Source organism: Ursus americanus, chromosome 2 (genome assembly GCF_024610735.1).
Source record: "Ursus americanus isolate L20-20 chromosome 2, mUrsAme1.1.p, whole genome shotgun sequence".
Taxonomy (NCBI): domain Eukaryota; kingdom Metazoa; phylum Chordata; class Mammalia; order Carnivora; family Ursidae; genus Ursus; species Ursus americanus.
In genome coordinates, this window is record NC_142128.1 from 105,428,618 (window position 1) to 105,456,128 (window position 27,511).

Here is a 27,511-nt window from a genome sequence, read left to right on the forward strand (position 1 = left end):
AGTGGCTGTACCAACTTGCATTCCCACCAACAATGTAGGAGGGATCCCCTTTCTCCACATCCTCTCCAACATTTGTTGTTTACAGATGATCTTTTTAGACCATCCCTGAGTGAAGGTGAGTAGGCTGTCTTCAGGTTCTTCAGGTGAGTGATTTGAGGTCCTGCCTGGTAGCCCCGACAACCCCCACCATAATCCCTGGTCTCCTTTCATGAGTCAGCTTTGTAGGTCTTTATGTCTTATCCACGGGGATTAAAAACATGACATCGAAACATCCTTTAGACATAAGAAAGTAGGAAGGGGAAAATTAGCCTAATATGGGTCTGGAAAACAATCTGGAAATACGCTTGGAGAAGGTGCCAGGTCTTGATGGAATCAGCCACAGAGGGCATTCCAAGCCCTTTTTAAGATCCTAAGTAAATTCTTTTTTTCTTTTTCTAAGTAAATTCTTTTTTGTTTTTTGTTTCTCTCCTTCCTTCTCCCTTTCTCCCTCCCTTCCTTCCTTCCTTCCTTCCTCCCTCCCTCCCTCCTTCCCTCCCTTTCTTCCTTTTTTCCTCCTTTCCTTCCTTCCTTTCTTCCTTCCTCCCTCCTTTCCTTCCTTCCTTCCTTCCCTCCCTCCTTTCTTCCTTCTTCCCTCCTTTCCTTACTTCCTTCTTTCCTCCCTCCCTTCCTTCCTTCCCTCCCTCTTTTCTTCCTTCTTCCCTCCTTTCCTTACTTCCTTCCTTCCTCCCTCCCTTCTTCCTTCCTCCCTCCTTTCCTTCCTTCCTCCTTCCTTCCTTCCTCCCTCCCTTCTTCCTTCCTCCCTCCTTTCCTTCCTTCCTCCTTCCTTCCTTCCTCCCTCCCTTCTTCCTTCCTCCCTCCTTTCCTTCCTTCCTCCTTCCTTCCTTCCTTCCTCCCTTCCTTCCTTCCCTCCCTCCCTCCCTCCCTCCCTCCCTCCCTCCCTCCTTCTTGGTTAAATTTATTGCTTGATTTGATTTATATAATAGCTTGTCCCAAACCAATCTGGAACTTGTGGGTCACCTAAACAAATTGTTGCTTTCCACACCTCTGGAATCTGTTACAATGTACTCTTGATGACATCTGGGCATTGGTCCTCTGGATTCCTAAGAAAGCTCCATTTTTAGAGTTCTGTAGGTTGGGAGGAGGATACAGTGCCAGTCAGTCACCATGACCGGATGGTCTGGTGCCTTCAGAATTTTCCCAGCCTGACCCCAGCCACGTGACCTGCTTCAGAGAAGCTCAGTTATGAGGATTTGGAAGCTGCATTAGTTAGCTATTTCTGTGTAACAAATTACCCCAAAACTTCGTGGATTAAAACAACAAGCATTTCTTACCTCACACGATTTATGTGGGTCAAGAGTTCAGGGGCAGCTTAGCTGGGCAGCTCTGTCTTGGGGTGCCTCACCCTGTTGTAGTCAAGACATGGGCCAGGGCTTGAGTCATCTGAAGGCCTGACCGGAGGATGGCTCAGTCCTGTCTCTGGAAAGCTGATACCAGCTGCTGGCAGAAGTCCTCTGCTCTTCGCCACAGGGACCACTTCATCATGGTGCTTGAATGTCCTCACAACACGGCAGCTGGCTTCCCCAGGCTTCTCTGACCTAGAAAGAGAACAAGATGAGGATCACCATGTCTACTTTTCTCACAGCTTTATTGAATCATATATGACATACAACATTATTTATAAGTTTAAAACATAAGTTGAAGGTGTACAATGTAATGATTTGATATAACTATTATAGTGATGTGATGACCACAATAAAGTTAACAAGTTCATCACCTCACAGTTACCATTTTTTGGTGCGTGGTACCAACTTTCAACATCGACTCTCTCGGCAATTTTCAATTATAGAATAGAGTATTGTTAACTGCAGTCACCATGCTGTACGTTCGATCCCCAGAACCCATCTGTCTTATAACTGGAGGCTTGTTCCGTCTGACCACCCTCACTCATTTCTCCACCCTGCTGTTCCTGGCAACACCAACATGTTTCTATGAGTTTGGGGTTTTTTTAGATTCCACATATAAGTGAGGTCATGCAGTATTTTGTGACCTAGCCTCAGAAGTCGTACACTGTCCTTCCTACACTGTTGTTGTTTGACAGGGGAGCCCTATTCAGTTTGGGGAAAAATGATGCAAGACTGTGACTACCAGGAGGCAGGGTTCATCAGGGGCCATGGCGAGGCTGGCTACCATAGAAGTTATTTTCTCTGAGCTTCTGCTTCCTCTTCTATAATAACGGAAATAATTATTTTGACTCTGTAGCAACATACTTTTATTCATTCATTTACTCACTCAAAAAAAAAAAAAAAAAAAGCCTTACCCTGTTGCAGGCACCATGGTAGGAGCTGAGGGTACGATGAAGAACAGTCACCGTGGCCACGCGGTCTTTCTGTCTTCATGGAGCTCACAGCTTACTGAGGAGACAAACACACAAATCGAAGTAAGATCCCAAGTGGGCCTTACGCTGCGGATAGTTAACTGGGGGCTGGGAGAGGGTGTTCATACTGGCACTGCATTTCTGTTACTAGTCCTTGCTGGCCTGCCCAGCTTTCCCTTTCCTACCCACACACACACACAATGACCGCTCACTGGAACCCCAGCGCTAGGAATGGAGGCAGAGCAGAAACTGGCCATCGGGAAGACTTCACTGACTCTACTGCCCGGAGCTCGCGTCGAAACTCCAGTTAAGACCTTTGCAGGGTGAGCCCCTAGCTGAGCCCTATCCCGCTCCCCCAGTGCAAGCCCTCTGATCTGGTTCAGCTGGTCTCTTTTCTGCAAACATACCCTGTGTGCCTCCCTCCCTAAGCTTTGCTCCCACAAAGTCCCTGTGTGGAAGGCACCCCCACTCCACTGCCTCTTATCTATCTCCATCACATACAGCCCTTCAAGCTCCGTCAGGTTGTAAATCTTAAAAAGGTCCCAAAGAGGGGCCTCTCCTTTTCTGCAGGAATGTTTGTTGTAGATACAACTCATTTTACATTAATATTGTCAGGCATGTCATCTTTTTCTTGTGTACGTACAATACAAATAGCCCTGGCTCATTCCCAGCAAACGTTTCCTTGACGTCGTAGAGGATCCAGAGGCAAGCAAGTCCCGCTGCTGTCCGCATGGCAGTGGCCACACTAGGTCATTCCTTCCTGGTTTTCGTCCACTGCGAAATGGAGGCCATGGGTTTCTTGGGTCTAATCCAGTCTAGGAAAAAAACATAATTGTCAACGCCCTCCCTGACAGGCATGGCATCCCTGGACGATTTACATCGGGGAACGGACTACACCCAACGCTTCCAAGGACGGCTGTCAAGTGCTTTTCCCTTCTAGTCCCTTTTCTGTAAATAGACTATAGATTTTTGTGGGTAGTAAAATTACTAAAATATTCCTACTTTGGTTAAAAAATTAGCTTTAAAATCTTAATTACCATGAACTCTTGCGAGGTTCTTTACTTTTTTCAAAATGTAGTACTTGAAATACTCGAGGAAATGTTTCAATACTGAAAAAAAAAAACCACCTACAAGTCATTAAGAAACAAGTAAATGATGACCTGCATCTTATGGTGTTAAAGAGAGTAATTAAAAATAAGTTAATCTATGTATATTAACAGAATAAATATTCAAATCACACGCAGATTTTAAAATGTTAGTTGTGGAAGTCACGTTTTAAAAACCACATAAAACAAAACATCATAAAAGATGACCCACTGACCTGATACAATAGGGACAGGGGATTAGGAGAGGGTACGAATCAAAAGAGACTTAAAGCTGGTCCATAATGTTAGAATTTTTATAAGTGAAAATATACTTATGTTCTATTTGTATAATTAAAAGAAATAAAAGTGAAACACTGCACAAGAGGATTTTTAAAATAGACTTAACGGAGCTGGGAGAGGCGCTTCAGACGTTAAGCAACATGGAAGCAACATGCCCTCTTGTGGAGCTCACGGAACAGCCTTTAAGGTCACTCAGAAATAATGTGTTGTTTTGTTCACAGAATTTTGGAGTTGCAATGTCTGACTTACGGGTCAACCCCTCATGTTTGTCCCACGAGAAAAAAGAGAACAACACAGGTTCTGCAGTTTACCCAAAGTCACTTATTTTAGGCAAAGTCAGAATTACATATCGAGTCTTCTGATTCCTAACCAGACCTCTTCAATCCCCTAAACCGTAAGTCGACAAATAAACACCAAAATGTGTTGAGAAAGTCGTGACCGTACAATGTACAGTGCCTGCTGGCTAGAAGTCACTTAATTAGAGGGATGTGGGACACTGACCATGTTGCCAGGATCTTGCTGGGAGTTGTTGAGAAACAAAGGAGGATAATGCCTTTATTGTAGAGTGGATTGTAAAATCTAATAGAATTGTCACATTTAATAACAGTGTTACCCTCGAGGCTGCACCTAGTCATCAAACAGCACCAAATAGGCCCCATAAGCCCACGGCTGGAGAGGAGAGAGCCCTTCTGAGCCACAGGTGCCCGAGGAAGGCTGACACCCAGGCTACGGTGAGAACGCTGATGAAAACAGCAACACAACGGGGCAACGGAGCAGCGCCCAACCACAGGCAACGCTAGAGGAGTATGAAGTCTGTGGTGCACCCACAGTACTCGTAGTAACAACAAGTCCAACCCTGTTACACTCCTGACTAGTCCTCAGCAATGCCCCACTCTAGCCACCCGTGGGAGAAGAGGCACGCCACTTCCAGGCACAGACAGTCACTACAGTTCTGTACCAACGTAGATGGCATTTGGTGAAAAACTGTGACACACACACACACACACACACACACACACGGCAAAAGAAAACTGTTAAACACACAAGACACAGAACCAGACTCAGAGATGACCCAGACAAGTCTGGAAATAGCAGACAAGGAATTTAAAATAACTATGGGCTAACATGCGTTCTAGTGGGAAAAGTGGATAACAGGCATGAGCAGATGGGGGACGTCACTAGAGAGATGGACACTGTAAGACTGAGAGAGAAATGCTGGAAATACAAACCAAAAACACAGTAAAGAGCCAAGGAAAGAACTTAAAACGAATCTGTAGAAATTACCTAAATTGAAAACAGAGAAAAGCAAAGTAGAAAGTAAACACAACAGTGTTAAGACTTGTGGGACAATTTTGAAAGTCTCACACAATATAATTGGGATCCCAGTGGGAGAAGTGAGAATGGGAGCTAAGTATTAGGGAGATGGGTCGGGGGGATCACACTCTAGCTTATTCTGTCATTCCTTCTTTCCAGAGCCACACGCCATCTTTCCCTCCACTGCGTTCCAGTTCTTTCACGAGCAGAGGCTGTCTGGTGCTGACTGTCCAGAGTAAGCTTCGAGTCTTTGGGAAGTGAGGATAGCTGCTGGATTTTGTACATGAGGCACAAGATCTGTGGTGTCTAATTGCTGCATTTCATCTATTCTAAGGTATGCTTTGTAACATTCTCGAAAATAGTGTCTTAAAATAGATTTTCTCTTTCAATGAAAAAACTAAAACAATGGTGGGGCACCTGGTTGGCTCAGTGGGTTAAACGTCTGCCTTTGGCTCAGGTCGTGATCCCAGGGTCCTGGAACTGAGCCCCATGTTGGGCTCCCTGCTCAGCGGGGAGCCTGCTTCTCCTTCTCCTCCCTGCTTGTGCTCTCTCTCATTAGCTCTGTATTGCTCTCTCAAATAAATGAAATCTTGAAACAAAACACCGTAAAATAATGGTGCGTCTTACAGTCGATTACATCGTCAACATGAGTCACTACTTTAAAAAGTTATTATAAAACAGAAAACCACACAAAATAAATAGCTTATTATAAGGCTAACACTTTATAAGGATAGCTCCGTAAGCTATTGTGTTATTATAGGACAAACCCTATTATACATTATACCCAAGTCATCAAATAAAAATTTGCCAGCCACTCCCAGAACCCCCTCCATGTACTTTTTCCTAACATCAATGCCCTCCCTCTCCCCTAGAGTAGCCACTATCCTGAATTTTAGTTATCACTTCTTTGTCCCTAGTTTTGTTTTTTTAAGATTTTATTTATTTGACACACACACAGAGAGAGACAGAGAGCACAAATACGACCGGGGGCAAAGGGAGAGGGAGAAGCAGGCTCCCCACTGAACAGGGAGCCCCTTATGGGGCTGGATCCCAGGACCCTGAGATCATGACCTGAGCCGAAGGCAGACCCACAACCAACTGAGCCACCCAGGCGCCCCTGTATGTCTCTAGTTCTATCAACAAGGTGTGCATCCTTACATTATCTAGTTTCATTTTGTCCATTTAAAGAAAAAATAATGGAATTTCCCTCCTTATCCCTTTCCTTACAATTTATCTGTTGAAAATCCCAGGGTATTAAACCTGTGGTTTCCGTGTGGATTGTGCTCATTGCACACGTAAGCTCCACATGTTTCTCTGTCCTGTTTGTTCCTGCATTTTGGCAGCGGGACCCAGAGGCACTATCAGCCTCCCCTCCCATCCCTTGGCAAAACTATAGAGGATGCGGGGTTCTCTCACTAAGAGGCATAACACACCTGGGTGTCTCCTTCTGGAATATTAATGGCAGCTGATGCTCAATGTCTAAATCCATCAATCCACGAGGTGTTGCAAAATAGTGATATAATCACATTTCTTTTTCATTATTGGAACATCAAAACGTGTTTTCCACCCCCCTTCTGCTGCTGCTTGGATACCTAGTGGTACAGTCCAGAGGAAAGACAGGAAAATGCTTGATATCTCCATTTCCCCGTTTTCAAGATAATGAATAGGTGATCAGTTATCTTTCATGTTTGTGTTTCAGTAAGTTGCAATTATTATCCTTTTTCACGATCAAATTTAGCCATGTTTGGACCTGTTCGAGCTGGCTCCTACGTCTTTATGAAATTATACAGTAGTCTGTGATAGCTTCTGTTTTAATAAGATATTCTAGGCTTTTCTTCTATATTTCCTGCCAGACTTTTTTTTTTTTGCCAAGATGCTCTGGTTTCCTTTGATTAAAAGATGGTATTTTAAGACTACAAACTGAGTAATGCTTATTGGTACCGGATTTTTTCTAGGTCTCTTCAGCGTGTATACATGTAGCATATATGCATAAGGAGTATATATATACAGACATATTTTATATATGCTTGTTTCTACCACTACTTCCAACTCAGATTCGTAACTACAGGTATTTAAAAAAAAATAACCCACATCTTCACCTCCTCTTTCCCACATCAAGAATTCTGGTTCTCAAGAAAACAGGGGATGAATTAAAATATCCCATAAATGTCCATTTATTCTACCCCACATTATATGCCCAAGTCCTAACAACACTATCAGACTACCATCAGCTACGGCAAATATTTCTGCATGTGCTTTCCCCCCTTTTTAGCTGTACTCTATCATCTGGATGTACAGCCATTGCATACCGTACTCTTGGAACTCCAGTTTTTCATTGTACAGGCGACTATGTTTAATGCTCACCACTAGTCTTTACAGTGCTATTTCTCTAGTTATTTTGTCTTCTAATGGAGCTCATTTTCTGATTCCTCAAGAAGAGTTTAAGGGAACCCTATCCCCCAAATTCTTGCATTTTCCCTTGGGTATGTTCAAAATGTTACTCCATTTTCTTCGAGCACAAAGAATAATTATGGAAAAGTCTGATGATCATCTAACTTTTCCCTCGTCACCTGCTGTTTTTGCCTACCCCAAGGATTTCTTCTTTTTTAAAATTAACTTTGTTAGTCTTGGTGCTGCATGTTTTGGATCAATAATCTTGGGTACAAGAGGGCACGCTAAAGGGCACCTGGGTGGCTCAGTCAGTTAAGTGTCCCAACTCTTGATTTGGCTCAGGACATTCTCGCCCTGCATCAGGCTCTGAACTCAGCACGGAGTTGGCTTGAGATTCTCTTTCTCTCTCTCCCTCTGCCCCTTCCCCTGCTTATGCTCTATTCTCTAAATGTTTTTTTAAAAATGCACTTTAAGAAAAAAAAGTTTCAAAATATTAATTAGTAAAGTTTTCAGAAATTATCATTTTTTCCCCTTCAAAGACTATTATCTGTATACTGGACCTCTGTCCCCATCTTCAATATTTGTTAACTTCCTAATTTTGCTGAGATTTGTTGGTCACCGGTTCCTCCTTCCACTTGTATTTCAGCCTCCTCTCCTTTGCTTCTCTTGTCCCTGTCCTGCTCAATATTGGTCTTCCTCTCCCCAGTTTCTCTTCTGTGGGGGACCCCATCCCAGGAGCCCTGGCCAACTCGGCAGATTGGTTCCAACAGTTCACGTGGACCAGACCAGCCGGTTCCTTCCGACGCCCCTTGCACTCACTCACCGCGGGAATGGGAAAGCCTCTCCCAGCTCCAGCCTGACCTGCTGTGTGTTTTAGTGGTTATTCTAACGTTCTGTTCTCAGGTCCAGTCAATGCCCTATTGCCTTCCCCTGCTTTTCCATCCTGGGGACTTGTGGCTCTTGGTGGCTTGTCTTCATCCACTTATACTTTGCCATTTAAGGATGACGGCACTTAAATTTGTTGTAATGCTGTTCACAGGTTTTTTGTTGTCCAGTTGCTGTTATGTGGGGATTCGGAGACAGGAAAACTATGGCCTTGCTGCCATCTTCCCCTCCTCCCACACTATTTTTGAAGGTTTTCAGCCAGTTCCATTTTCAGACTCAGCTCGAGCCCCTGGCTTTGGAGGAAGCTGCATGTTTCCATTTACGGAGCCCATCTAAATGTCTGCTTCCTGTTGGCTTCTACCACTGCGGAATTGATCATTTCTTTGCTAAATCACTTACCACTTATCCATCTGTTTCCTTGCCTGATGTCTCTTTCCTCTGTTAACCTTTATGGATTTATACTGTTTTATTCCTTTTCTGTCATTTAAGTGGCATTTTAAGTCAGCGAGGAGATAAACATTTGTAGACAAAGTTTGAGTCACATTCTTAATTTGTTCTAGAACAGGAAACATTCATAGAGAGCTCGAATTTGTTTGTGTTCTTTGGGTCTTTTTCAGATTGGTTTTTTATTTCTTTTACAATTTTTATGCTGTTTCTTACAACTTATGTTTTTCGTTCCATTCTGACTCTATCCAAGAGTCTTCTATCAAGTCTTATTTTAAAACTAAAATACTCCAGATCGCTGTACTTTATCCTCTGTATCTCAGGTAACGCACCTTTGTCTGCCAGATCCGTCCTTTGCCTTCCCCTTCCCTCTCCCTCGCCTCCCTCCCAGTATTCACTTGCATGGCTCGTTCTCTCTCCAGGTACCTGCCTATGTCTTTGCAGTGTGTACACATCACAGACCCTGATGCTTTAGGATCTTACATTACACCTAAGACTCTAGTTAAGGGATTTTCAGTCCACACTTTAAAAAAAACATAGTAGGAAAAACAGGCTATTTTGAAGTTTAAGAATATTAACAATGTAAGTAGTTCTTTTCACAGGAAGCTGAGAGCAGTTTTCCTTCACTGTCAATCCACAACCTGAGCAAACCCTTCAGGGATAGCAGAGCACTGTCCCATGTGGGCAGTGATCTTTAACCCTTCCAGCTACCCCTTCCATGCCAGCAGCTTCATTTTCAATTCAACCCTGAAAGAGATAGGAAAGGCAGGGGGTAAAATTTAAAGCTTGGAGAAATACAGTGATTCCCTCCAGGATAAAATGATTACACAATTGTGGCTTTTCATTTACCATCCTTATACTTGACAACATGACAGAAATCTTTAGAGTAGGTTTTTATAAATTTCAGGAGACTTGCCCCAAAACATCAAAATTTCCAAAAACTGTCAAAAATAAAATGATTTCTCTACTTAGCTTCTTATGAAAATATAAAAAGCTGAACAAAAGAAATTACTACATAGTTAATATACAAAATGTACTCTATTTAAAAAGCGGCACACATCTAGGAGTAAATCTTTGGTAGCGGCTGCATTCCCAAACAGCACTTCAAACTGATATTCTCTGCAGGCGCCAGCGTCCCAGCTGCCCGCATTTACTGGAATATTGCTCTCTGAACACGCAGGCATTCGGATTTGTTAAATATGTCCTCTTCTGCTTCTGGAGTTAGCTGGATGTTATCTTTGACTGGTGACAGGGGATCCGGCTTCTTACAAGAAGACAGCTTTTCAGAATCTCTGCAAAATATAACAAAATGAATTGGTGCTTTTAGGGAACCAATTATTATAGCATAATCTACCTAGACCAAAGAGAGGTATATGAAGATAAGACCTTTTAGTTGTCTTAATATATGACACATTGAGGTTCTCCTCTGAGTATCGCAGTAAAATTTGAGTTTTGCTTCTTAGTTCCCCTTCCTGCTTCCTAAGTCACCTTTCGAGGCAGGTGCAAGGCCACTACTAAATATGTACGAGCTAAGGCAGAACGATTCCGAGAAAGAAACTTTAGTCTTTCCCCTTAGCACCCTTCTCAAGTCTGGCTAAGCACCCACGTAAGTGAAGCATGAGGAAGGTGTAAGCCCTGTCTTTTACTCCTCCCTCCCCCCAGCTTATTTTTTGGCTGGAAGGGAGCTCTAGGTCTATAAAAATTCATCCCGTTACAAAGATAACACCGGTAATTCTATCTCCTGTCAACAAAAATCCAAGTAAGTCTTATTTTCTAAAAGGCACTTAGGAATACTTTTGCACCCTCAACTAGCAATTCTCAAGTATGGCCCACGGGCCCCTAAAAATTTCCAAGACCCTCTCAGGGGGTTACAGGATTAAAACTATTTCATACGAGTCCTTAGACTCTATCTGCCTTCCCACTGCGCTGACACTTGTACTGATCACCCAAAACCAGAACCGAATCAAAGCGACTGGCCACTCAGCACGGTCAGGACACTAGCCCCAAACCGCGTGAGAAATACCAGCGGCGCTTGTACCCTCCAGCTCCACGTACTTGTAGTTACTGAAAAAGAAAATGTACACTCGCTTAAGAACGTTCTTGATGAAGTAGTAAAATCATTAATTTTTTAATGATTTAAACCCTCAACCCTCTCAACTTTGTAGTACTGTATGACAAAACGGGAAACACAACACGAGGTACTTGTGTTGTACGGAAGTATGACGGTTATCCCAAGTGGGAAAGCACGTGTGACACCATGGTCATTCAAATTTAGGTATCTGGCAAAGGGCTTCTCTAACATGAACAAAGAGGGCGCCTGGGTGGCTCAGTCGGTGAAGCGTCTGCCTTCGGCTCAGGTCATGATCCCAGGGTCCTGGGATGGAGCCCCCATCGGGTTCCCTGCTCAGCGGGGGTCTGCTTCTCCCTCTACCCCTACCCGTTTGTGCTCTCTCTCTCTCTCAAATAAATAAATAAATAAAATATTTTTAAAAAATAAATAATATGAACAAAGAGAGCCTGTTCTTACCCCCAAGGAAACAACTAACAGTATTTGTTGCCAACAATAAAATTCAAGCTTTCAAGTGAAAGTCAGAATTTTGGAAAACCTGTGTCTGCCCCTTGCCAGCTTCCCAATACTTAAAGACTTTGCTTATAAGACTGTGATTTCTTTATATTGTATAACGAAATGCGTCAACATTTGGAAGACAAACACAACTCAATAAACCAGCATTTTCTAAATGACCAATGCACGCACGAGTAAAAGACGCAGTCTCGGTGCACGACGGGCCAAAGGACTGTAACAGAACACAGACCATGAAAAGTCGGTAGACTTGGCTTCATATCTGATATTGAAACTACCTTTAAGAAACCATCATTTGTTGAATTTTGGTATAATGTCAAGGTAGAAAATTTTCAGCTAAATAAAAAGTCTATTCAATTACACATTTCCCAAACAGAAATGTGTGCGGAGCCAGATTTTCTTCCTACACTTCAACCAAAACAACCTCTCCTAACACACCAAACACAGAAGCAGACGTAAGAACCCAGCTCAGTTCTAGTAAGCCACAGTTAAGATTTGCAAAAATTTAAAAAAAGTCACTCCACTTTTTTTTTGTTTTGGAAAAGTTATTTTCTGTAGTAAAATACTATTGATTTTAAAATGGGTTCATCATTGTTATTTAAAAATAAATATTTTAAAAAGCCCGTCTTAATTTCTAAGTTAAATGCTGACAGATATAACCCACATAAACCAAGTGTTTTGGGCCCTCAATGATTTGAGAGTGTAAAGGTGTCTGAAGGCAGACGTCTGAGAACCGCTGCTGTATGGTTTCATCCTCAACTTCACACAGATAAAAAATACTTGTGTCCAGCAGTTATTTACAAAGTGTTTCTGCTCATACAATCTCATCCGACTGTGGCAAGGTTTAATCCCACCCTCCATGTAACCTGCCCTTCATTCTTAGCACATTTGCTTTATTGAGAAGAACAAGAGAATAAATTAGTTATAAATCATAGCTACTCTGAGACTAATTCTGTCGTCTAATGGAAGGAAGTACCGTGTGGCTCAAGGAAGGGAGATATACAGGGCGTCAGCTCTTTTAAAACAGTGTCTGCCCCATACATTAGAAATTTGGCACAATCATCACATACACTCAGTGATTCCCCCATTTCAGATATGATGATTTAAGGAAACAAATTGCTTTAAATCAAGAAATATGATACAGCATTACCTTCCCACCCTCATGTCTAAAACAACTTTATTTTCATTACAAACCTGAGAGACTTGAAAGGAAAGAAGCAAAGACACTTAGGCCAGAAAAAGTCACCTGCTTAACAACAGACTCCAAAGCCAGAACAAGAACGGAGGATTTTTAGTTTGTCACCTTTTCACGAAATGAAGGTATAGACATTGAAGTTAAATACACTTAAAAGGAGTCAGCTAAAAAGAATAGAGTAAAATAACTCTCTTAGAGTAAGAGAAAACAAAATGGACTCCTATGAAAACGGAAAGAATTGGGAAAAGGGATAGAAATTACAAAAAAATAATAATTTATCCTATCTTAGAGTAAGTAACAAGGAAACTCACTTTTTAAATCCAAAATTTTTCCAGAGCTCATTGATTTTTATCTGTAATCCCGGCCTGTTCTCGGCATTATGATGATTTCTCTTCTGGACACCTGACGGCTTCTTGCTGAGCCCACTGACTCTGGCAGGAACTAGAGGCTTGATCTTGGTTGTAGAAAGATTGTCCACAGAACTAGATTTATACAGCCCAGGAACCTGCAGAGCAAATACCCCTTTTAATACTGTTCTGTTCAAACAACGACCTACAGTTAATTTCGAACTACTCTCTGCACATTACAATAGAAAAATAACCAATAAGCAGTGTGTAAAAATGTCTGTTTTCACTTACTATGTTTTAGTTCTACTTAATAATCTATCTTGGATAGTTTTCCTGTTTACATGTAGAAGTGAATTTTGTTTTGAATAGGTTGTTCAAACAGATCTCTACTGACATTTAGCTTTTTCTACCCAAGGGTTGATTTTTATCCTATGGGAAACAGGGAGCCATCGACATTTTGTTGTTGTTCTTTAGGACAGTAAGAGTGAAGTATATAAAACAAGGCTTTCATATTGATGCAGTTGCCAGAGGAGGTAAAAAGAACGGGAATGCTCACACATGAAAGAGGAAATCTTGATCTGGGATGCTGGTGAGAGGAGAAGGGAGAGAGCACAAAACAAGACAAAGAAAGAAACATTAGAATTTGGATAGGTACACACGCGTGGTTGTTTTTCTTCCCCCCCTGCAGAAGAAGGATCGATCTGGCAGATACAAAGAAAAAGGACCCTAAGATTTTAAAACTAAATGACAAAGAGAATAATATAATATTATGTAGCAGATGAAAATAAAAAATGTTCTGAGAAGAACTGGTTTGAGGCATAACAACAACAAAAGGGTGAGTTTCATTTTAGATATTAAAGATGGATGTTGGGGAGCAAGAGGGAAGGTCCATCTGGGGAGTTTTCACCAAAACAGAAGTGACAGCTAGAACCCTGCAAAAACTTCTGAGAGTAATAATAATAATAATAATATGACAGTTTAATGTCTAGACATAACTTCTTTTGGGAAAGTACTTTCTACATCTCCAGTCCTATCTGTCACTGAAAATAATCTGGTATCTTTCCAGACTTTTTACTATGATTATATAAACACACACGGTGTGCATGAGTAGTTTGGGTATTTAAGCAGCAATACCACAACTTCATGTTCTTCCTCTTTACTCAAAAATAATACGGACGCCCTTCCAAGGCAGTGAGGTCTGAAAAAGCCTTTTGCACTCAAAGATTTTAAAAACAGTCTTATAGTTACATATTCTACATTTAAGTGTTTAATATTTAGGATTTATATTTATATAGTATGAGATGGGATCTTTTTTTCAAATGGATATGCAGCCCACTTAATGAAATTTTAAAGAAGTTTTTATGCTACTAGAAAGATAATGTGTCCACTATGGAAAAACATGACAAAGAAAAAAATTCACCGGTACCCACCAAAAACCAATTATGTATTTAATAATTCACTCCCTTATTTTTAGATATTTAGACTATTTGCAATTTTTCACTATTATAACCAATGCAGGGTAAGTATTCATGTACTTAAACGCTCATTATTTCCTTAGACTTGAGTCCTAGAATGCACTTACTGGGTTGAATTATTTAAACTTGTTCAAATTGCTTTCCTGAAATGGCAGAGCAATTTATACACAATTAATTTGTGATTTATTTCATACACTACTCATAAAAATGAGTACAATTAAAATTAAAAATAGTTTTGAAAATCTGAGAGGTAAGAAATTACATTTTGTTATTTTAACTTGCATTATTTGACTACTACTGAGGTTATACATGCTTTTATATATTAATCAATCATTGTGTACTTTTTCTTTTGTACTATTTATATCTTTTGTGCATTTTTGAGTTAGAAATGAGCATTTTCATATTAACGGGCAAGAACATTTAATATAATATATAAAATATGCCTTAACTTGTGAGCTTTCACTATGCAGTCATGGAAATATTTATATATTTTGATTAAAAAAAAAAACCTGGCTTATTGGATATACAGTGTCAAGAAGGTCTTTTGGCAACACATATCGAAGCTTTAAACTGTATGGGCCAGTAATACCAGTCCATGGAATTCACCCCTATGAAACAATCAAAAATGATACTAAATACTTATCCATGGGATCTTGGATGCAGCAGTGTCTGCTGCAATAAAACATGTTTAGGGTAAATGACAAATGTAAGGGAATTAGCTAAACTCCTACAAAGGCATATTGCTCATCATTATAAGTAATCCGTAGAAGCTCGTTATACTGCAAGAGAGGATAAGGGTTTCACAACTTCACCACCCGCAATCAGGCATAAACACGGCCCTAATAGGACTGAAAGTAGACGTTTTTCCTGTAAATAAAAATATAGGCATTTTAATTTTTAATTTTGTTGGTATTTCCCAGTTTCTGGTAATAAACATACACTGCTTCTGACATTTTAAAAAAATTGTTCGTTTTACCTTGTTTCTTAGAGGTGTGTCTTTTTTCAAAAACGGAGATAAACGTAGGTTGGATTTCAGATTACCTCGTTGATCAAGTGACTTCATATTGCAGTCAGATTCCTAGATTACCCCAGATTAAAAAAAAAAATTAGATTTTGACTGTGGATTCTTTATGACAACTAACCCATATTCAACAAAACATAAAACAAGTAAAACAAGAAAATCAGTATAAATAAAAATGTAATTTCTCAGAAAGGTATAATACATGGAGCAGAGGAAAAGAAACGAATCTAAGCGGAAACGGTGTTTGCTGGTTTCCCCCAAGTTTCACTGAAGAAACTAGCAAGATGCTTTGGCTAAAGAAAATTGTATAAAATAAAGTATCTGGTTACATTTGAAGGCTTTCTTAACCCTTCTGGGAGCCTGTCAAAATGCTGAGTCAAGTAAGACAAACCTACTATAATGTTACTGGTTTACCCGAGCCCGGCTGACGGTTTTCAGAAATCACTAGCTGTAAGAAGTGGAACCACTGCAGCCACATCTTTTAATTTTGAAACGTGTTCATTCAACGTTGAAGAAAAGAATGGGGCAGATCTACTTTCAAGAAGCAGCAACACTGTGTCAAGTGAAGTTACCTTTCACAATGAGCCTGAGATCTCGCCTCGGGCTACCCCATCCTGTAGAGCTTTTCTATAGACAGAATAATGTGGCTTCCCACAAAAGTCACAAAAAAAGAACAATGAATGGAAGATTCAGAAGACTTTACATTTCTGTATTCTTCAAGAGGATTAAAAAAAATTATTTTGGGATTCTTTACAGTGTTATATACTTAAAAAAATAACCCCAAAGTGAAAAACACTCCATTAACTGGTTTGTAACTTACAGAAATTCCAATATTCCTCACTCCAGCTAATGGTTGTGCTGACTCTGAGATAAATCATTTGTTTCTTTTTCTTTCTTCTTTTTAAGTGTAGTTGACATACGTTAGTTTCAGATGTTAAATTTCTTAAAATAAAGGTCATGAGTAAGGTCCAAAGATCAATTCACCTCAAACAGGGACAATGAAGTCAACACACATTAGAATCTCTGGTTGTTGCTTTTCACAGTGAACTACCGATGGAAGGCTCCACTAGAGAAATATTTTCTTCAGAGCCATCCGGTGAAAACTAGTATTATATATGAAGCCCAATAGTATTGTGGCTTTCTGAAACATTTTCTGAATCAAAGAAAGATTCTATAATTTTATGTTACCTGTTAGTGTTCTAATTTTTTGAGAATTAACAATTTGTTTTTCCTAACAGGAGTTTACTCCATCTGGTGGCGAGAGATACAAAAAACAGTTATGTGGAAGTCAGAAATGTGGGAAGTTCCGTCAGCATGCACAGCCTACAGCCTGTGAGCTGGGAAGGCTTCTCAGCAACACGTGGCTAAAAGCTTACAAAGTGCAGCAGGAAGAGGTCGCTGGAAAAACGGAAAAGCCACCTCCAGAACGAGCTCAGCAGACCCAAGAGTGTTCTCAAATAGGTGGTGATGTTTTTATGAAAGATGTTCAAGACACAGCGCTGTGGGGGCACCGGCCTGGGGCCAAGAGCGAATGCAGTGTGAAGCACAAAACGAAAGTGAGGGTATTACAATGCGGGCTTGAGTGAAAAAGCAACAGGGTTCCAGACCAGTTTGGATGAACTGAAGCCCAAGCACGTGAACGGAGAAAGAAAAGCAGGAGTCTCAGAGGCCGCCCTGGGCTGGGCCTGGAGTACCTTCAAAACCCAAACACCACATGGAACAGATTTTGGATTCAATACATTAACTGATTTCTGCTTTCTCCAAGTGAAAACAATTTGTGCTCACATTTTAAGTTAGCTTTTATCTGCAGTTTGAGTCCAATAGAACTCACGTTTCCTTTGGGAACTTGAATAAAATATTTTCCTTTTGATAAATAGAAGCTCTCCTGATTTATTAGATACTCTTCAATGTTCGGGGTCATCAACCTTCTGCCAAACAGTACCGCGGCTATAACTGTTCTTACAACCTGGTAACTGGAGTCGTGAGGATGGAGTGAAGTATGCTCTGCGGGTGAGGCTGAGGGGACTCGGACATGAAGGAGCTATCATGCCATCTGACAATATAACTGGAGCTCATGAGCAGTACTTATTTGAAGTTCTGACTTAGGTCAGACTAAAAGATATTTTATAAATAAGGAAAAAATGGTTACGATGCTTTTATTAACTTAAAACAGAGTAACAAAATCACATGTATTACTGTTTTGTTTTGTTAGAAGGGGAAGTGTAGCAAGAATAAGTAGAGTAAATGAAAACATATTTCTAAGTACTGAAGCTTCAGATAAACACCAGCAAATTAATAAGGCCATCTCCTTATAAGGTTTCAAATGTTATCTGAATCCAAGAGTATATTAAGGAATTAAATACTAAATGTATTACAATGTATCATTCTGCTTACGTCTTAACTGCGCACAACTTGAGATACCTATTGATGGAGCTCATAGTGACTCAGGAAACACAGGGTTAGACTAAAGGTGCGAGTTTAAAATAGGAACATACAGAGAAGTCCTTAAGATGAATAGAATGTGAACCTTCTATAAGTAAGATCTAAAATAAAAAATTCGGACAGCCAATTATTTCCAAAACATAGGCAACATTTCCCCAATTACCTGATTAACACCCTATTTTCTCTTACACATGGATTTGAAAACAAAGGCTTCATAACGGGACTTACCTCTGAATCCGAATCCTTACTAGAAGGCTGAGAGAGTTTTGACGCACTTAAACTGTGTGGCGAGAATCCTGCGCTCTCCTGAGACTGGGGAGACCACCCCACTAGCCGTAAGGGAGGCGCGTCATCACCTGAGCCATCACCGCTCTTGAACTGAGACACATGGGACACTTCCCTCTGGTCCGGCGGAGCTGTGGGGGGGTCAGTCCTTCTCCGAAACTGCTGCAACGCTGCTCTTGGAGAAGGGCTTGGAGAAGGGCTTGAAGCTCGTGAAAAGTCTCCAAGACTTCCAGACCAACTAAAACAATTTCTGAGTGTCCCCAGAGTGGGTGGTGAAATGGTCCTGGTGAACCTGCTGGTCTCAGAAGACTGAGACTCACTGTCAGTCATCACAGCTCCCTCGTCTGCCATCGGATCACCTGAGCGACGCGCTACGTCTGACCCAGCCAGTTCCTGGCCGTCTAAGCCCTCTGACTCACTTAGACTGGTCTCTTTCTCCGTGACAGCACTTTCCTCCAGGGGCTTGCTGCTTGCTTCCACGGGTACACAGTCGGCAGAATCCAGAGAACTGCAAAAAAACCTACCAGAAAAACACAAGAGAAAGAACCTATAAATATTTTAGAGTTTCCCCACAAAGGTGATTAAGATTCAGAAAATGAAAAACGGTCTAGATTCTTCAAGAAAATTCTCATAAATACGTAATTTTGTAAATAAAGACAAAACAGAACTTGAAAGCTTAAATTTTGGTTATACCGACATTCACACATTTAGAAATTTATTTATACGATGAATTTGTAGACAGCCTTCCTAAAAGCAGTCCTCTCTACATACATGTACTTGGAACCTGCATATTTTATCTACACCTAATTGTCACATAGGTCTTTTCCCCCTGACCTTTATGTAATAACCCCCAGACAGACTAGAAGCTCCCCGAGGATGGGTACCGTTCACAGCACCTACGCTAGCAGCTAACACACGGCTGACAAATACTTGAAGAGTTATGGAAATATACAACAGAAGGGACAATTTACCACTACTGTCTATTATTTTGTAAGCAAAATAAAAGAAATTAGCCACTTACTCTTCATCTTAGCTTATCTCCTAGTAGCAAACCATCTGGGAACTTGTAGTGGTACGTACTCTACCAGTTTTTTAAATAAATGCCCTATAAACTTTTCCGCTATTTTAAATATTGAGGTTATGACTTCCACATCTATCATAAAATTCTGTATTAATAAGAGGTATTACTTAGTGTGGCAGCTTTAAAAAATCACTTATAAACACTCCAATACAAAAGAAAGATCAGTATCATTACAGAGAAGATGTACTCAGAGAGTTTTTAGGTAAAAAAGGAAATTCCCAGAATAAATGATCAGATCAATATGAAACCTAAAGAGAATTTATCTCCTTAATAAGCATTAGTTCAAATCTAAGATGATAAACAGACGATTTACTACATGCTGGAGAGTAAAAATCCCCTCTATCCTTTATCAAATCCCCGGCTGAGGGAGGTGTGGGTACGGGCCAGGAAGCAAGCGGTCCATGGAAGGAAAGGTCTTACTAGGCTATTCACTACGCACAAAACAGGAGCTGCCAGTCTGATCACATAATTCATTTTTAAGTAAATAAGAACCCCTATGATATCCAAATAGTCTTCCATGTATTATTTCATGGGTAAGAGAAAATAAAGTGGCAGTGCCCAAGGTTATAAAATTAATCAGCTGGAGAGCAGAATTAAAAGCCAGAACCCCTCCCAGATCGCGGCTACTTCTTCCCAATTAGCCTACAGTGTTGCTTAATTGATATTTCTATTTCTAGGTCTCAAAAGACAAACTGGCATGTTTCTAGGATAAGTATCTATGTAATAAAGAAGAGTTAAAGCAGACTTCCAAAAACCAGACGGGATGGAGACCACCCCTGGCATATGTAATAGCTCCTGCTGCATTACCTTGATGCAGCGGGTGACCGTGTGTGAAGTGTAAATCACATTACAGAGCGGGGTGATAGTAAATCCTTGCATACGTATTCGTGACTGGGCGCTGCGTCAGGGCCTTGAAATGCTTCTGCTAGGCTCCAGAGCAGCCTGCAGTATGACCATCCATACTTTATAGATAACCAGGCTCAGGGTAAGCAGTGGTGTGTGAAAGGTCCCTCTGCTAATTCAACGGCACAGTGAGAACTCGCATCCAGGCCAACACGACTCTTAGCTCCTTTCGACCCAGCACGCTGACGGGGACCAGGAAGTTCTGCGTCGCTGGTACTGACTACACCACCGTGGGAAAGTTGTTGAACCCCTCGGAGCCTCAACGTCTGAACCCCAAATAGAGAAAATAACAGCGACCCTGAATATCTCATAATTTTGCAGTGAGAAATCACGGAGTGTATTACACAACTTTGAAAATTAGCGAAGAAAACTAATTTAATCCTATCTGGTTATTAGATGCTGCTATACCACCAGGTCAGAAAAAGACTTACAACTATTATTTCACAGCAAACTGATGGAGAAAAAAAATTCATTTCTCCAAGCAGCTCTTAACAATTTATCAGTGACACATCGACCTAAACTACAGAGAGTGGGGATGTGCAGCTGTGAGTGGGTATCTCACCAAGCTCGTGTGGTGACCAGGCCAGCCCTGTGGACACATGCAAACACGGCCCTCATCAGTTGTCCTCAGAGGAAAGCTGGACATCGAGGACAGAAAAGGGAAATTTTATTTTCTGCAAGTGAGGAAAGCCGACTTTCTAGAATGTAGTCATCGGCATGCATCATGCCTTCTCCAACGTCTGCAGCCTCGTTTTTCATCATTCCACTGCTAACAAGCACCTTCAGTGAGAGGGACTAGTACAGGCAGAATCAGAATGACCATTTAATCAGGATGTGACTATTTTCTTCACAAGGCCCAATGGGAGAAGGGTCTGGAGCACCACCTACAGCACGGCTCAGGGATGACCAGCAGTTGGTTCCTTCACAGCCGTCTCCCACCGTCAGGGCTGGACAGACTGGCCGCAGCCTGGTGTATTCAACTTGAAGAACACATCCGTTCTAAGTCTTCCAGAGGGATGTGAGGGCTGATCAGTTTTCTCTTAGGGCTACCAGGTCATGCCTAAGTAACTTCTGACACTGCAGCTTCCTGCTGCTCAGTGTAGTGCCTCCAGCCAGACCATAAAATAAGAGCTAGTCATTGTGGACTTTCCATCCATCAGGTGCTGTTTTAGGCACCTTTACGTATAGTCACAATGTGATCCTCTCAATGGCCCTGAGGTTGTCATAACTGTTGGCCCCGTTTTTTAAAAAGAGGAAATTGAAGCACCCAGAAGTTAACGTGCCTGAGTCAAACATCTCATGAGTGACAGGACAGGACTCGACTCCAGGTGGTCCAATCCCAGGGTCCCAATTCCTAACACCTACATTATACCAACTCCAAAATCTCATCAATACTCACAGGGACTACAGAACAGCCTAACTGATCTTTCTGTTCCACTTTTGGCCTTCTGGAATCCATCCTTCATAGCACACTTGGAACGGTCTATCAAAAGCAGGAATCAAGTCATACCCCTCCCCTGATTAAAACCGTCCAAATAGGTCCTATCACCTCTACAGTCTAGAAGTTCCTTAGCCTGGCTTACAAACCTTCCATGAACTGGCCTCCTAGTTCTGCTCCATCAGCATCCTTTAGCAGACTTACATTTTGGCAGGAGTAGTAACAGAGGCGGTCGACAGCCAAGTGGCTGCTCCATGCCTCTGCCCACAGGGAAGTAGAGGCTCCATTCTTTACAATGGCACCTGACACCTGCCCCTTCCCTCTGACCCTTTCCAACCACCACTTAGCAGGAGACGTCCCTTTAATGCCCCCAGAACGCCTTAGGCGTACTTTTGCTGTACCTACCACACTGTACAAGTTTTCTTTATGGACCTATTTTTGCGACTACACTACAAGCTTCTCAACAGACACTATGTCTCTCATTTTTGTAACCCAACGCCTAGTAGAGTGTTAGGTTCTTAGTTAATGTAAGAACTCTAATCATCTGGGGCGCCTGGGTGGCTCAGTCGGTTGAGCATCTGACTCCTGATTTCAGCTCAGTTCATGATCTTGGGCTCCGTGCTCAGTGGGGAGTCCACTTGGGATTCTCTCTCTCCCTCTCCCTCTGTCCCTCCTGCTGCTCATGTTCTCTCTCTCTCTAAAATAAATAAACCTTAAAAAAAAAAACTACTCTGCAAAATTGTCTTTACCTTTTAAAAAAAACCAGTAGAAACAAAGCAGCAAGGGACGGTCCAGAACAGAATTTTTCTAATGCAGAATGTAAGTCTACCATTCTTATTTTGCTTTAGTACGGACAGATGTGCATTTACGTGGGGACGCAGACGACACACAACACAGATGGTAGACAGCCGAAGCCAGGCTCTGCACAGACAGCCCGGAATCAGTGTTTACTTGGGACAACTGGACAAGGACCGACGAAGGGGGCGGTACAACAGACACACAAGCCCACAAGGACGGACTGTACCTGCTTCTGGTCCCTGGGACCACAACTGCTCCACCGTCTTCATTTTTCCTCCGTAAAAATGCTGCAAATTTATTTCTCGTCGTAGGTGCTGCGCTCCCATTTTTTCTAACAGTACTTCCATCCTCCAGGTCAGGCATGAGCATTTCAGAAGAGTTCAAGGACTTAGGATCTTCACAGTTATTTTTCTTGGTCTTCTTTGCAAATGAAAGGGAATACTGACTCAGCAGGTTGTCTTCTGACAGCTCTTCTAAATAAAAACAAAATGGTCTGTAAATCTTTGTTCGGTGTGGAGACTCAGCCTTAATGTTACAGTGCACATCTCACTGTCCTAAGGATGAAGTCTTATTTCTTTAACGATGCATCACAAAAGGACTCACAAGAATGACTCAAAAGAAAAAAATTTCCCTTAGCTCTGTTTTATTTATAACTTCACAGATTAGTTAAGATGTAATGTCAATTGTTTGTATGATTTAATGTGAAATTACCGAAACCAAAATTTCAGGATACAATCAATTCTGTAAGGCTATTTACCTCTGATACTAAAGGCTTGATTCTGAATAAAAAAATGAAGGCAATTTATATGTCAATGTATGATTTCCCGTTTGATTTTTAAAATGTTCCAGTAAAACCAGCAACCACGTACACACCACCGATACTATACCACCTTTGACGTGCATGTGACCATCACACAGTGAGGCAACCTCGTTCTAGTTCTGGTCCTCACCGCCTAGCTATGGGGCCCGAGAGACCTGTGTGACCCATGTGCTCTACGGCAGCAGAATAAACCATAAGATTAAGCAATACAGTCGGCTGACACCTGACATAGGCAACAACACAGAGACAGCACGTGGGTGTATGAAATCAGTCCAACTACAACTAACTCTCAGCCTGAACAGCTCCCACTCATGTGGGAGTGAGTGCTCACTACCTAGGAGAACAGTAAAATGGTTGGGGGTACCACATACTAGAGACAAGAAGAGGGTACCTCAAATTTAAAAATACACAAATGTTTAAGAAGCTACAGATCTGTAAATTTGATTTTGCTTATAAGAGCCTTAATTTGTTGATTATGCAGAGAATTGTGGTCCTTAGGGAAGAAGAAAACACAAATATTGTAGGGTCCTCAGTAAGGTTTCTCCAAGAAGTGGCCACGCCAAGCTAAACCGCATTTTCCTTCTGTGATAAGGCTGTTAGACTAGCTGTTTGGGGGAATTCCACGGATTTACATGCTGAGCAGGACACGTCAGCGTCTCTCATCTTATCCTAGTGGACAAGACAGAGCAGAATAACTGGATAGGAGTTAAGGGAATTGCAGCAAACTGAAGGGCCCCACAAGACCGCAGGCGACTAGCAGTCTGGAATCCAGCCTAAGTGCTCTCGACGTCCGTACGTTAAACATTATATAAGCAAACACGTTTTATCTATTCAAAACTCTGAGACACCAGGAGCGATCCTTCTCTCCTTTCCAGATGACACAGAGAATACCCACCTGTTAGTAGACAACACAAAGATTGTTCGAGAAAGGCAGAACAATGGATTATAACGAATTGATTGTACCGGTAGATAATTTAATCCACTTTTAAGTTTAAAAATATAACTGTACCTGCCTTAACAACAACTAGTGGATTTTGATTATCAACTCAGTAAATGCCAGCAAAACGACAGGAATGTTAACAAAAGCTATCTCAGTTTGCAATCACATAAGCATAGTCTCTGGGTGAAGGGCTGAAATAGTGACACAATTCTAAACACTCATTGTGCTCTGTGGTAAGAAGACCACACACTTCAACAACCACTCTCCATAATAGTCGCACAACTATCAAAATCTGTACTGTATCCAAAGCACAGCCTGGGTAGGTAAGCAACTTTTAGCCTGGAAAAGAAATTCAGGAGCATCACAGTGGCTGTCCCTAAACACATGAAGGGCCGTCAACTAAAAGAGGGCAAAAAAACTTAGTTTTATTTTGTGTTTGTGTGTGAGCCCAGGGCACAAAATCCATTGACAGGTGGCAGTTAGAGCAAAGCAGACTGTGACATAAAGAACTTAGAGATAATGAGTTCTCTACATAAAACAGCTCATCCTCATGGGGACCGAAGGGAAGGGACGAACAGGCACAGTGTGCTTGCTGGCGACCAGGGGCTTGCGGATGTTACCGTACATAACACACACGGACATTTGTGAAGAGGCAGTGCAGCTCCCACTTCAGAAGAGGAGACAAAGGTCCAGACATATTATCTGGGAAAGATTTATGCTCACAAGGAATCAATACAGTTTGACAAAACATGAATAATCTATACCTAAATTTGAAAAACAAAAGCATTAGCGAAAAGGTTTTTGCAAAGGGCTTGTTTTGTTGTTAGACTTTCATTCATTCATGTCTGAGGGAAAGAAGAGAGAAGGACCAGATTATAATCAGTCTTTCTACTTCTACACATCTTCTATGATAAAAATAAAACACTTTTCCCCACTCTTAGCACTTCTGTTCAGCAATGTACTGGAGGTTCCAGAAGACAAAAAAAAGAAATAAAGGGAGGAGGGGGAGTAAAATGAACAATTAAACAAAACCGAACAAACACATGGCATCTAGTCTGGAACAAGGAGAAGCGCAACTGTCTTTATCTGCAGGTGACTTGACCATCTCTGCAGAATGCCATGGAGTCTATGAAAGAGATAACTATGAACTGATCACATGGATTTACAAGGTTGCCAGACAGGAGATGAAAATACAAAAATCAACCCTACAGTTGACCCTTAAACAACAGGAGAGTTACGGGCTGACCCCCTCCAGAGTCAGAAATCTGTGTCTAACTTGTGACTCTCTAAAAACTTAACTACTAATGGCCTACTGCTGACCAAAAGACTTAGTGACAAGAGAGACAGCCAATTAACACATATTTTGTATATGTGTCATACGCTGTATTCTTATAATAAAGTGATCTACAGAAAATATTAAGAAAGTCATAAAGAGAAAACACATTTACTACACTGTATTTATGAAAAAAATTCTACATGTAAGAGGACCTGCGCAGTTCAAACTCTTGTCGTTCAAGAGTCAAATGGATTCTAGCAATGAACAATTAGAAGTCAGTATTTAAAACACCATTTGCAGTAGCATCAAAAATCTGAAACGCAGGGATAAATTTGACAATACATGTGTGTCAGACACTAAAAACCAAACAGCTGACACTAAATGACAGACTTAAGTAAATGGATCAGAAAACCCAATCTTGGCAAGAAGTCAATTCTCCCCAAACTGATCTATGGATTCAACTAAATTCCAATCAACATCTTAGCAGGCTTTACTTATTTATTTTTGAATTGACAAGTTGATTCTAAAATTTGTATGGAATTGTGAAAAGCACAGAGTAGCCAAAACAACTTTGCAAAAAAAAGAACGAACTTAAGACTTATATATTAAACTTAGACTGAAATTACTTAATTCCAAGATTTACTATAAAGCTACAATAATTAAAATGGTGTTCTGGCATAAAGATAACCAAATAAACCCACGATACAGAATGACAGAGTCCAAAACAGACTCACATGTATATACGGTCAAGGTCAACTGATTGTCAACAAACGTGCCAAGGCAGTTCAATGGGGAGAGGACAATCTTTTAACAAATGGTGGAACAAGTGGATTGCCACATACAAAAAAGGTGAACCTTGATCCTTACCTCACACCATATGAAAAAATTAATTCAAAATGGATCAAAGGCCTAAATCTAAAAGCTAAAACTACAGCAGTTATAGAAACAAAACAGGAGAAAAATCTTAGTGACCTTGGGTTTGTCATAGATTTTTTAAATGTGATCAATACTCACTAAAATTTCACAATATATACCACAAGCAAAAATACATACCATTTCTTGGTCTTTTCACAACGGATGACTTCCTTGGAAGATTTAACCCTTTAATACTGATCACTTGTTCAATGCCCACAGTACTTGGATTTTCCTTCAGTCTTTTAACATCTGAAACAACATCGTGCTCAAGTCTAGGGCAATAATTCCTATGCCAAATGCTATTAACATTAGATGACTTCTGACATGTTTTGTCATTCCAACTCGGACTTCTTGACTGGGCAGGCTACAACAGTAAAAAGGAAAAGGATCACTTGAAGGAGGAAAATACCCAAATCATTTCCCTCTCTATCAACATAAATTATAAGCAATAGTTTACTCTTTTGAACATTTTTTGATGAAATATCTGTTCTCTAAATAACATTTTCTACTTTTTCTAACATTTTCTACTTTCATGGGACTACACTTTTCCATTAAATGTGTCTTGTACTCCTGGGTCTGTTTCTCTTCTAATGAAGGTCAAATGACCTTGTTAGTTCATTTTTAAGAAATAAAAAGTGAATCTTCCTGAACAGTGCAAGAAATGAAAATACACTTGAAGAAATGTGGCCACAACAAAATACTTTTAAAATTTGAGTATTATTTCAAAACACAATCCCAATTAGTTTAATAATGATCTGGCAATAAGCCTCTTAATAGTCACTTACCCTTTATACAGAACCTGATCATTAAAACCATAAAACCGTATATTTACAGTAAACAGCCATCCCATCTCTAAAGTGTGGTTGAATTTAAACCAAAACGATCTAATTTATTTTTATTTTTTAAAAGATTATTTATTTGAGAGAGAAAGAAAGAGAGAGGGAAAAGCGAGAACACAGAGGAAAAGGAGGGAGAGGGAGAAGCAGACTCCCCACTGAGCAGAGAGCCTGATGTGGGGCTTGATCCCAGAACCCTGAGATCATGACCTGAGCCGAAGGCAGACGCGTACCTGACTGAGCCACCCGGGTGCCCCCAAAATGATCTAATTTAAAACTCTAGTTTCCATGTGACCCATACTTGGTGTCATCTGTAGTGGACAATACGGACAAACAGAAAGCTACCTGGATCTACACTGAGTCTT

At 41.0% G+C, this 27,511-nt stretch overlaps 1 protein-coding gene across 2 annotated transcripts in view; it reads right to left on the reverse strand.

Moving 5' to 3' along the window:
• Window positions 1-8,537: 8,537 nt before the first annotated feature.
• Window positions 8,538-27,511, reverse strand: part of EXO1 (exonuclease 1) — a 34,829-nt gene continuing 15,855 nt past the window's right edge. The window contains exons 10-15 of one of the 2 annotated variants that reach the window (XM_045795953.2): window positions 26,449-26,674; window positions 22,586-22,829; window positions 18,083-18,659; window positions 15,368-15,469; window positions 12,881-13,074; window positions 8,538-10,085 (exon numbers count right to left, since the gene is read on the reverse strand). In XM_045795953.2, coding sequence (XP_045651909.2) covers window positions 9,944-10,085; window positions 12,881-13,074; window positions 15,368-15,469; window positions 18,083-18,659; window positions 22,586-22,829; window positions 26,449-26,674 — 1,485 coding nt within the window. In that variant the 3' untranslated portion in view covers window positions 8,538-9,943. Of the gene's footprint in view, window positions 10,086-12,880; window positions 13,075-15,367; window positions 15,470-18,082; window positions 18,660-22,585; window positions 22,833-26,448; window positions 26,675-27,511 lie in introns of both variants that reach the window. The other variant, XM_045795951.2, reaches the window with a different exon arrangement.